Source organism: Phoca vitulina, unplaced genomic scaffold (genome assembly GCF_004348235.1).
Source record: "Phoca vitulina isolate PV1807 unplaced genomic scaffold, GSC_HSeal_1.0 scaffold24, whole genome shotgun sequence".
Lineage (NCBI taxonomy): Eukaryota > Metazoa > Chordata > Mammalia > Carnivora > Phocidae > Phoca > Phoca vitulina.
Window position 1 is genome coordinate 18,025,082 of NW_022589727.1, and position 12,648 is coordinate 18,037,729.

A 12,648-nucleotide genomic window follows, 5' to 3' on the forward strand; every position below is an offset into this window, starting at 1 on the left:
TCATTCAAGTTTAATGACTCCATTTTTCTTTAATGATGCTTACAAGTTCGCATCAAGGCACTGCTAAATAATTGTGCATAATCCTCACAATTCTGTAAGAGAGAACAACTTAGAAGAGTTACGATAGCTTAAGATCTTACTGAACAACCTAAAATTGATGACAATTCAGAAGTTTACTTGACGTCAGTAAGTTAGATCTCCTTTTGAAGGCATTACTGGTTGAGGGCATCAACTTCATCTTTCAAGAAACAGACCAGCCTTGTTATATATTAAGTATATATTTTAAGGCTGCATTAAGCGTAACAATGTTCTTAAAGAATACAGTGTTAGGATTTTCTACCAAAATTCACAAAACTTGCCTTTTCTATTTTGGTAAAATTAGAATTTCAAATGAAAAGACTTACCAATTAAAAGCCTATCCTTGGTGAGATAGGCTACCTGTTTAAGGGTTAGGCTAGCATCCTATTTCTGTTGATTTAGCTCAACTTCTAGAAAGTCCACATACTTGAAAGTGGAAGTGAACTTACTAAAAATTAGAATTTTATAAAGCTAATATTTTATAATTGAGCTTCTGAAAGTATCAACCAAATCGTTTTTTTTTAAAACAACACTGTCCCAGTGTACTTAAATACACAATAGTAACCGTCAACTTAAATTTATATGATATTCTAAAATTTTTGAAGCAATCATCACATCATCCTCATTTATTCTCACCATAATCTCTACTAACTTGGCACGGCAGGTATTTTTTTTATCCTGTTTTATATTATTAGGAGGAAGGTATGCGGTTAACCAGTATCCTATACTGAGTTAAACAGAGAACTGGAACCATAATGCAATTCCATGTTCTTCTGAATAAGCCATACTACACCACGGCATACCATCCTAAAAAAGGCAGTGATTTCCCCCTCAAATGAGTTTTGGTCCAAAAAGTTACATTTATACTTCTAATTCCAGAGAAGAAGTTACTTCCTTCAACACAGTAAGATAGGATTAGCAGCTTCCTGGACTCATCCTACATGAAATCAAGGAAAACAAAACAAACAAACAAACAAAAAACCCCCACTATGTTCAATCAATTGACTTGAAGTGAAGGACGATGCTTTGTGCCTGCTCACTCGCTTTTTTTTTTTTTTTTTTTGCCGAGGAACATCATTTAAGGAACTATATAAGCTCTTACCTCTGGTTTGTCTAATAGAAGGCAGCCAAGCTCATAGCAGGCATATGGCTGAATATATAAGTTATTCTGACGACACAACTCATCTTTAACAGCTCGCTGGAAGAACTAAAAGTAATACAAATGTTATCAGAATTAACTCATTTCCCCACGTAAGCTTCATAACATCTTCAGGGGGCAGGAAGGGGGGACTTATTTCTGTATTCTAGATCAGATCTTCTCTTTTTTTTCTTTGAATCTTTATTTCTTCCTGTCCCTCCTCATCCCTGTCTTAGAAGTTCCCTCCGTGCCTGCCTCCAGGCTATGCTACCACCAGTCAGCCCAATCTGTGCTACTTATTTTTCCAGTGGATACACTAGCCTCTACTGATTGTATTGCCAAAAACATCTTTATCTGCATCTCAAAGTCTGAACATATCATTTTAGTATTTAAAACAGAAAGCCCACAAGCCATCACTTGACATGCGTCTTGCTGATATCTAAGCATATGATCTAAACAGGCTATTTAGAGCTGTAAAATAACTATTATGACCCCACACTGAGAAATTTGAAATTTGTAATACAAGTGCATCAACACCCTAGGATTTAAAAGTCAAAGGCCTCTACTACTGTACATAAACTCTTTCAAAGAGTAATCAAATAACACTAAGGTATACTTCAAAACATCCAACCACACAAAAACCTCAGAAAAACCCAACTATATTGAAAATAATGAAAGGTTCTTTTCCATATAAGATGTACCCCGAAGAGCCTAAGCTAACACCTTTCTCGACCTCACCTCCAGTGCTGCATCAGTAATCTGCTGCTGCAGAGACAAGAAAGGTGAACACACACCTGATCATTTTTGTATTTCTCTAACTATGAAGCTTCATTCTTTTCCTTTAAAACTATCTGCATCCTCATTTCCTTCTCTGAGACTGTCATCTTTGATAAGTGGCTAGTGCCAGAAAAGAAGCCAGTATGTAAAGAAATATTCTAAGAATCTGAAGTTACATTAAAAACTAGTATTAACCATCATCAGCTTCTGGCATCTGAGATGACCTGAATCAGTATGGTGGATAAAACTCACACTGTCGTGGGAGGTTCAGTTTTGTTGAATGCATTTCTCATTGTTCTTATTTCTAAGCACACATACAGGTTTTCAGTTTGTTTTCCTTAGCCACAACAGCAACATTAAACAGTTTACCTGAACAGCATCTTCTGAGTTTCCTAGACATTTGTGTATGGCACCAAGAAGCAAATACTTTAATCCAACGACAGATGAATCATCCACTGCGTGGCAAGCTTAAAGAGAAGTGAAAACAGCAGGAAGAACATACATTCCCTTAATTTCTTAAATATCATCAAGAGTTAAGTATTTCATTATTTAGTGACTTAGTCACAGTTCATGATCCTGCCCCCCGATACTCAGAAGGTTCCTTTTCCTCAACCGGTAGTGAATATCCTTATTCAAAGAAAGGCAAAGATATCAAACGTCATAGCAACAAAAAGACTCGCGATTGCATCCTATTGTTACTAAGAACAAGAAACCAATCTAAAAAGGCTGCATACTGTCTGGTTCCAACTATATGACATTCTGGAAAAGGCAAAACTATGGAGGCAATACAAAAGATCAGTGGTCGTCAGATGTCTGGAGGGGTGAGGAACAGATGGAGGACAGAAGATTTTTAGGTGAAACTACTTGGTATGATACTACCTGTAAGAGTGGATACATGTCATTACACATGTGTCAAATCACATAGAATGTATAAAACAAAGAGTGACCCCTAATAGAAAACTAAACCTAATGATGTGTCCGTGTGGCTCACTGGCTGTAACCGATGTATCGATCGGGTGGGGGATGCTGACGGGGAGGCTGTATGGACGGGGTAGTGAGGGGCATGGCAGGTGGAAACTGTATTTTCTGCTCAGTTTTGCTCTGAACCTAAAACTACTCTAAAAAATTCTTTTAAAAACTCCATATTAATGTCATAAGCCATAGAGTGGGCACCTCCAAATGTTTGTACTGATGCACTGCACTGGTCACTGAGGGGGGATCAGACGTAATCCCCCCAAGAAGCTCCCCATCTCCGGTGCAGGATGCGCACACATACAGGAGGATGTTACCGAAGTTTTCCAAGGACATGAGAAAGGTGGAAATTGGAAACACAGTGGAGCTAATAGGAGAGGAAAGGAAGTAATTGTTTCTGTGGACCAACAAAGATACTGAGATTTGGTAAGATTTTATAGACACATACATATATATATATATATGCACAATCACTTGTATGTGTGTGTATATATGCATATATATTTATATACACATAAAATGTTCAAAGTTCCAGAACAAGTAATTGAAAGAGTTTGGCACTGTAGCAACGAGGTAACTGTGAACAACAGAGTCTGAACTTACAGAAGCAGGAGTTGTCTCAAAAAGCTAGGCTGGGAATACCTCCTTATAAAAAGACCTCAGGGGGCACCTGAATGGTGCAGTTGGTTAAGCATCTGACTCTTGGTTTCAGCTCAGGTCATGATCTCAGGCTCGTGGGATGGAGGCCCGTGTCAGGCTCTGCACTCAGCACAGAATCCACTTAAGATTCTCTTCTCCCTCTGCCCCAACCCCCTCTAAAATAAATAAATCTTTAAAAAAAGATTTTAAGGCAAGAGTATCAAGGAAAGGGGAACACAGTTCATGTGCTCATTCATTCAATATTTACTGAAAATCTACTATGTGCTAGACAGTTCTAGGTGCTTGGAATACAGCAGTGACAAAATAAAAAAAAATTCTGCCCTTAAAAAACCAACGTTTTGTGGAAAAGCTAGATGATACAAAAGACAAATTGGTAAAATACGTATGTTAAAAAAGTGTTAGTGCTAAGGTAAAAAAAATAAAGTCAGGAAGGGGGATGGAGGTATGCATGTATGTCAGAAAGGTACAATTTAAGCCTCAATGTAAAGGTGATATTGAGTAAAGACCTTAAGGAAATGAGTCAAGGAGCCATGTGGATATTGAGAAGAACATTTGCAGGTGGAAAGAAGAGAAAGTGCAAAGGCACCGCGGTCAGCATGTGCCTGGTATGTTCAAGAACAGTAAGGAGTGTGGCTAGAGCCTGGTGAGCAAGGGGGGAGGGCAGTGAGAGGCAATGGGATGGGGAAAGGGGGGTGGCTGGTGGACAGATCACAGAACACTGCAGGCCACTGAATAGACTTGGACATTTACTTTAAATAAGATGAAACCACAGAGGGTTCTGAGCCGCAAAATGACATGTGACTTTAATAGGATCACTCTGGGTGCCGTGCTGAGGATATACAGACACATCCTTGCAACACAGAGGAAGAATGCAGTGCATAGGGGAGGGTGGGTGGGGGGAAGGGCTATGAGTGAAACCACAAGGATGTAAAAATCCAACCACACGTGTTGATGAAGGGAGCTGCAGATGAGGACTCGGAGAAGGTGAATGCACAAAGCTGGGTGGGCATTTAATTAATCATCCACTACCTATTTTTTCTGGAACTACACTATTTCTCTATAAAGATCTTCTGTGTACTCTATACAGCAGAGCAGACTGGGGTCATTACTGCTTAACACTGGGGAATCACAGAAACTAATTAATCGATCTCAAAACTGCACTAATATTTAACAAAGATATTAAAGAATTATATCATGTTTACTCAAGAGCCTCCCTTTCCCCATGACCACATCTTTGCTATTTATTTTGATACCTGGAAAGTGGTTCTGAGAATATTTAGTCACATTAAGTGATAATCGTTCTTGTGCCTGCCGATTACAGCCTATTTTATATTTGCATTTGTGTCTGAATTATCTCTACAGGATCTTGCATTTGCACATTACAAAGAATACTTAAAATTCTGTGTTGTTCCTCTGAATTAGGCATTGGTAGATATTCTAGACTTGCATCAACAACTAGGGATGGGTTTAAAATTATGCATATCCTTTTGAAATGGACATAGCAGAACTTGTGCATCCAAGAAAATTTTGTTTTCTTTCAAGCAATCCCCCTTAGGAGGGTTACACACTCTAATTACAGGGCCTCTGCACACAACTTCTTTTGGACTTGTATTGCTTTGATCTCTAGAATATCAACATTGACAAAAGTTTTTTACTTTTGAGGGGGGACTTTTTTTTTTTTTGAAATAAGCAAAAGGTGCCTGCAAGGAAGTCTGATCATAAAAGTATGTGATACAATGGATAATTCTATATTTGATCAAAAAGTATGATTGTACAGAAATCTGACAAATTTCCTTCAATGCCTAACAAACTAGTTTTGAGTAAGTCCAAATATCAATATTAAACCTCTTTTGAAAAAGGGCAGTATGTATGTGAATAAGAATACATTTCTTTTCTATAAAACCATCTTTCTGGATGTATGTGTTTTTATTTTGACGTAACAGTCTCCTGGTGCAATCGTACTTCTAGCTCCATGACCTAAATCTCGTCATGCTCCTAGAAGATGAAGCTGTAGGAGAGCATAAAGCTCTGCTACTCGATGTGCTCTCCTCAGACCGGGAGCAGGAACACCTGTTTCGATGGGAGCTGGGCACGTCACCTAACTCTTCTGAGCTTTCGTCTCATTTATAAAATGGCCATGACAATACTGTCCGCCTTTCCTATGTATGTAGAAAGCAGTACAGAGCAAACTAAACGATTTGCCAGGTTAGAGAGCATCAAAGGTCTGCCACTAAGCCTTTAAAAAATGCTCTAATATTTCTTTAATAACCAATAAAGCTTTATTTCACTTGAAGATTTAGTTTACTCTTCCTGTCACTTGAAGATTTAGTTTACTCTTCCTGTGAACTTTTCCTACAGCTATAATAAAAATGACTATGAAGACTACATTAGCATAACCTATGGTCCTATGATTTTCTTTTTTTTTTTTTAAGAAGATTTTGAGAGAGAGAGAGATAGCATGAGCGGGGCGAGGGGCAGAGGGAGAGGAACAAACAGACTCCCCGGTGGGCAGGGAACCCGACGTGAGGCTCGATCCCAGGACCTAGAGATCATGACCTGAGCTGAAGGCAGATGCTTAACCAACTTGAGCCACCCAGGCGCCCCAGTCCTATGTTTTTTCTTTCTTTCTTTTTTTCTTAATACATGAGTCAAAAAATCTAGGCTTCTAGTTACATTCCTAGGTATTTACTCCCGAGAAATGAGCATGGGATGTCTGCAGAAAAGACAAGTATACTTAGGTGTGTAGCAGCTTTACTCAGGAGAGCTCAAAAACCAGAAACAAATCAAATGCCCACTAACAGGAGGAAGAATGAACACACTGTGGTAAAGATGTAGGACCACGGATCCAGGCCACCACACAGATCACTCCCACAGAGCCTATGCCGGACAAAGGAAGCCAAGCAATAAAAAGTACACGCGGTCTGAACTTACATGAAGTTCAAGGACAGGCAAAATTAATCTGTGGAGAGAGAAATCAGAACAGTGGTTGCCTTCAGCGGCGGGGGCGGGGGGTGCTGACCAAGAAGGTGCACAAGGGAAATGAAATTACAAGGGTGGTGGAAATGTTCCGGATCTTCACTGTGGTGGTGGATGCCAGCATGTATATATTTGCCAAAACTCAACGAACCACACACTTAATATCTGTGCATCTTAATACATGTGAATCAAACCTGTATGAAACAAAGGGCTTTTGTTGGGGAAAAAAATGTATGCTTTCAGCTACCCCCAGGGCTACAGAATCAAGGACGCTTAGAGTCCGCGTGCCTCAGCACACGCAGCTAACAGCGCAAACAGTCCGTAGGTTCCCGTGCCGCCTGCGCCGATCACCTGAGCGGCGGCCTGGTCTTCATCACTACACCATCTCTCCAAGAACAGCAGATCTGTATTCTCTGAATCAGGTAACATTAATGAGAAACTGAAGAAACCCGGTGTATGGTTTTGTGTTTACCTTGACTCATCCTCTGCAGGTTGGGGAAGGAACAGTTGGGAAGGGCTTTCCACAGGTACAACACCTCGATGGAGGCCAGCACACACAGTGCTCTGGTTGGAGCTTGCTTCCGAAACCTCTCTGCCTGCAGGTGGTCAGAATGATCAGCTAAGTTTGTGCCAACAAATTCAAATAAAAATATATTCTTTGGAGATAGTCAAAAACGCACGGTTCGTGTTTGACACAAACAACCCCCTCCAGCAAAGCTACAAATGAGAACACTCGAAAAAAATGTTTGCTTTCTAACTTTTAATGTATCAGTAGATGTGCCTTTCACTCATTCTTCAACTCAATCTACCATCAGGATCCAGGGTGCATTCAGAGACCGTGGGGATCAAACTAGATTAACTCCAGTTTAAATCAAAGGAATTTAAGTAATAATGAATGGGTTTACATGGAAAATGTAATACTAGATGCCTTTTAGTTATGGTTTTACTGACTTTTTAATTTTCTCTTTAGTCCTAGTGGTCTCAATGGCATTCCACATTACAATCTAGTTTATATTCAAACTAACTCCTTAAATGTTCATTCATTAAAAACAAACTAAGATCATGGAAAATTCAGGATATGACAAGTTGTCATATAATCCACAGTAATTCAGCTAACTTTTATTCTTAGAAGTGTAGAATAAATTAGGGACTTTGTCCCTACAGTCCTGGGCCCTTTCTACTGGTAAATCTGATGCATACTCCTCTTGTTTATTAGGTCAAAATGTGATGTGGTCACTAGATTGAGAAGCAAGAGTCTAGATCTCTTGCCTAGATTCTGCCCATTTCTATTCTTCTGAAATCACCTAACTCTTTAGACAGATGCTTTCCCTCTCTAGATAGGCTCATTAGCTCTGCATGGTCTGTAATGTGTCCACCCACTCAAACAAATAACCACTGCTTTAATTATGTGCAGCAACACAAGCACTTCCCACTCAAAGGAGAAGTGGGACCATGGGAGTATATTTTCTTCCCCGAGGCGAAGCGCGTTCTGCACGGCAAGTCAGTCACCGGCTGTGATTAGGATTTCCTCAAACCAGTCTGAGGTGGCGTCGATTACAAATGCCCATCATAAACACCACACCGGATCAAGGGGCTCCAACATACCTTTTTCACTGAGAACTGTTCAATCTGATTGTTTTTCCTTTTGAAGAGTTTCTGAACCTCTTTGAAGACTATCTGTGCCCCATCCACGTCACCGGTGGCTCCCTGACAAACTGTAAGAAACCATTGTTGCACTCCTTAAGTATCAGGGGGAAAATACCACCGAAAGATACCCAGGTTGACGGTACTTGGAAAATGTTACCAAAGAAAAAATGGGAGCACATATTTTAAAGACTGTTACACTATATCATCCCTGTTGACTGTCATGCCACTGATTCAACTATTTTCCAGCTAACTGGGCTCCCAGAGCTTTGTGGGGACATACAGGGAAAACCACGGTCCTAGTCCTCTTGTTGGGCACTAGTCTCGGATGTGACAAAATTCCCAGCTACTGTCACAGTGTGCCGTCTAGCTGGAGCCCACATGCTCAGCAAGTGGAGTAAAAGGGAGGAGCCAAGAAGATCATAAATCTTCCTGATGGAAGGAGGGTACCCCTGTGTCTGGAAAGAAAGTCATGAAATTTGTCTTACATGTGTTCATTGGCCAGCTACCATCTACAAGCCACCCGCAAGAATGTCAAGAAGAAACACATGCTTGACCCCTAGAGAGGTGTAAATTTCAGCTGGCGAAATAAGACATACACATAGTCCCATAGCTACAATGTATAAGGTGATAAGAGCCTCAAGGGTTGGAAAACCCAAGTGCTTCGGGAAAAGCTCAGGAAGAGAAGGGATCATTTCTCTTTGGAGTGATCAGGAAAACTCTGAGGAGCTAGGAGTCAGGCTGAGCCCTGGAGAAGATTTTGAAAGTCTGTACACAATCTTCATCCCATCCCAATCCCCAGGCAAAGAATTAATCATATATCCTTCACTTCATCTTTGAAGGTGAAACTTTCCCAACTACTCTCTGTCATTCTCTTCTCAACTCCAATGGCACTGAATCCATTTATATCAATTTTTTCTTAGATGTGGTCTTTGGCACATGTTGTTTCTCAATGCCTAGCTGGGAGGACCTAGTTCCTTCTCCTTTATTTGAGCACTCCTAAAACTAGCTGGCCCTCTACTCACAGTTTGGGGCTTGGCCAAGCAGAGCACTGGGCCATCCCATGTGAGAGAATGGACAGCTGCTGACAGGGCCAAAGCAGCAAAAGCACCAAGACTCACAGAAGGCTGCAGGCGTCAAGGTGATGGGAGGGGCAGAAGATTTTCTACTGGAAGCATGAGGGATTAGGCTGAATGTTCAAGGGAAACACAACCACATTCCCAGTTAGGGGAGCAGCCCTGGTCCATAGGTAGGGGTCTGAATCCATCCAAAAAGACCTCATCTCTCACAGCATTTCAAAGCCAGAAGGAAATGCAATGACTGTTTTGTAGACCAACACTATCAGGCTATAGATCAGAGGATGTAAAGTTCCAAGATAGTTAAAGACGTGCCTAAGGTCACAGAGTGAGCCAGTGACAAAAGAGTAATGTCTGTTGCAGCTAAGCCTAAGATCCTCCTCAGATCACTCATAACATTTTTACAGAGTCACAGAATTTAAACAAGAGATGGATGGCGGTCACGGCTGCCTAACGAGGTACCTGTATGTAATGCCACTCAACTGAATGCTTAAACATGGGTACAATGGTAGATTTTACATTACAGATATTTTACTACAACTGAACAGTACCAGAAATGAAGCCTCTGGTGGCAGTGATTCTGGTCCCTGAGTGCGCTTCCTCTCTAGGTCTGCCTGTCGACAAGCACCTGTCCTTCAGGGCCAACTCCAATGGCAGCTTGCAGGACAGAAGTGATCCGTGCCCTTCCCGGGAGCTCCTGACACACCTTACCATCCACACAGGATGCCCTCGAGAAGGCAGAGACAAGGCTGTCGTGCTTTACCAGCTCCTACAGCCTGTGATAATCCTGGGATTTCCAGTATTTGTAGGATAAATGCTCCCGTACACAGCCACACTGTACATTTATTTCTTTGTGTTCTATGCTCCACAGAGAGTAAAAAAAGAAACCGCTGCCCACAACCGACTGTGTGAGTCCGTAACACGTTAACAGTCGATGGCTGGGTTGTCGTGAAGACCTCCGCTTTTCAGTTCACCCACTCCTCGGCGTGCTGGGCACACGGAGGCCACTCCGCAGATAGCTGCCACTGTCATCTGAGAGGCTGTGAGCTCCACGCAACAACTCTTAAGGTGTGAGACACAGTATCCGAACCCATATACAGAAAATAATCCCATTCGAACATCAGCGACAGAGCCATACAAAAACAGATGCCCTGCGGGGACTGCTGTGAAGAGTGTGGGTGTAAACGGTTTCATACTCAGTCCTAATGAACTGCACTTTTTGAACATCCAGGGCATGCATTCTTGCCACTGTTAATTCTCTTATTTTAAATAGATCAGTTAAGGGACTGGAATGACAGGAAATGTTTCATTAATTCCATTCATTAATTCTATTAAGGAATTGAAATTCATTAATTTAATTAAATCCAAATAGAGAAATAAGGAGATACTTAAAATTTAAAATTATGTTTGGATTAGTCTTGAACTTTAAGTAAAGTTATATGGCTGGATAAGGAGAGGTCAGCCTTAGAGGCAAAAAACCTACAGCCGCTGGGTTTCTCGGGTTCCCACCTCTGCAACAGTGCTTTAGGTCCCGCAGGGCACAGACAACCCTTGTGTCCACCAGGTGGCAGCACATCTTTATCTCCTGATGGGAGGACCAAAAAGGCAAAGCTCGCTCATTCAGCTCAGCAAGGACAGATGTTCCTGCTAAAAATGATGGGCAGCATTCAAATACCTCATGCTCTGCAAAATCACACTGTAAACAAGGTTGATAGGTAAAACAGGTTTGGAGCAGACTGCTCAAAATCTATGCAACTTTGTAACCAGGGCACTAACAATCCAAACAGAAATACTAGCACAATTTAAAAGATGTTAAATTCCTTCAAAATTGTTTACAAATTCTTAAAGACTACAAACCATGCTGTAGAAAGCAAAGGATAAAAGTAAGGGTAGGCTGAGGCTGCTGAGGGCAGAACGCACAGAAACCGTCACGATACGCATTTTCAGGACAGAGCCGGTGACCAAACCAGCCCAGGGAGGGAGCTGGTCTGCAGGCCTGCAGGGTTCCGCTGAGTCAGTGAACACTGTAGCACTCCGTAGTACAAAACATCAACATTCTGGGGGAAAAGTGAGGAAGGAGAACACCACGTCCTCCCGCCAGCCGATGTGTGTGGGAGACAGAACTCACAGAAGTGGGCTACTCACCCGCAGTTAGATAGGCGTAATAGCACTGTGACCACCTGGACTCGTTTTTTAGCCTCTCAAAGGAATCAAATGCATCCTTGAAGTTCAGCTCTATCATGCTGCACCAACCTATGAAAGAAATATTTTTAGTAGGCGACCCTGAAGTAGTGATTTGTACCCCATCTTAAGCCAGGAATCTGGTCACTGCTGATTATCTTTGAGTGTTGCATGTATACTACCAGAAAACCTAAAGATGATCTTTTGTCACTTAAGTATTTGGAGTGAGACAAGGCACTTCTGATTTCATAACCCATTAAGCAGGAGAGCAGTATAGCGGGGGGCACCTGGGGGCGCAGTCGGTTGAGTGTCCGACTCTTGGTTTCAGCTCAGGTCATGATCTCAGGGTTGTGCGATGGAGCCCCGCCTTGGCCTGTGTTTAAGACTCTCCCTCTCCCTCTGCCCCTCCCCCCCAATAAATAAATCTTTTTTTTTTTTAAAGCAATATAGAGGGACATAAAGATTTCTATGAAAACACTCTAATTCATATCCTATGCTCCAGTTTGGGTTGTGAGATTAATCTAAGCCCAGCAGTACTTCTCCAAGAGCGGCCCCAGGCACAGAAAAAGCAGCAGTATCGTTAGACTGCATATAGTGACTACCTCAAAAAGTCTTCAAGCACTCACGTGGCTCCTTAATGATTACTATTAATTCTCAAACCCTTGTGAGAAGTGGAGATAAGCCAGTCAGAAATTAAGTACTTGCCCACCTTCCCTCTGCAGGTTGGCAGCGGAGCTGAGAAAGAACCCTATCTTTCCTGGATCAAAACACCATGAGACAGGCATTCTGGCAGCCGCGAAAATGCAAGGAATTCTATCCTCACTTTCAGAAATATACCTCCCCTTGCCTGAGCCCCTCCACGTGCCAAGCCCTGAGCCAGGCACCTGGTATAACTCTAATTCTACTAGGGGCTTCCTGAGGTGGCAGACGGTATCCTCATTTTACCAAGGAGAAATGCTAAGGCACGGAGAGGTAGGTGACTTGCCCAAGTCCACAGAACTAGGAAGAGGAAAGGGCCAAGGAGTGAAGGCCATTGCTCTCTCCTGTCCATAATATCCCCCCCATCATAAATTTTGGTATCTTGTGTCATCTTGGATCTGCCTTTGAAGTACAAGGATGAGAGGGATCCACACTTCTAGAAAATCC

General features: G+C 41.9%; 1 protein-coding gene across 1 annotated transcript in view; it reads right to left on the reverse strand.

Moving 5' to 3' along the window:
* The window catches only part of TTC39C (tetratricopeptide repeat domain 39C), a 104,819-nt gene that overhangs the window by 4,108 nt on the left and 88,063 nt on the right, over positions 1-12,648 (reverse strand). The window contains exons 8-12 of the mRNA XM_032421175.1: positions 11,467-11,574; positions 8,207-8,316; positions 7,074-7,197; positions 2,363-2,460; positions 1,181-1,285 (exon numbers count right to left, since the gene is read on the reverse strand). Of these exons, the coding sequence (XP_032277066.1) occupies positions 1,181-1,285; positions 2,363-2,460; positions 7,074-7,197; positions 8,207-8,316; positions 11,467-11,574 (545 nt within the window). The remainder of the gene's footprint in view (positions 1-1,180; positions 1,286-2,362; positions 2,461-7,073; positions 7,198-8,206; positions 8,317-11,466; positions 11,575-12,648) is intronic.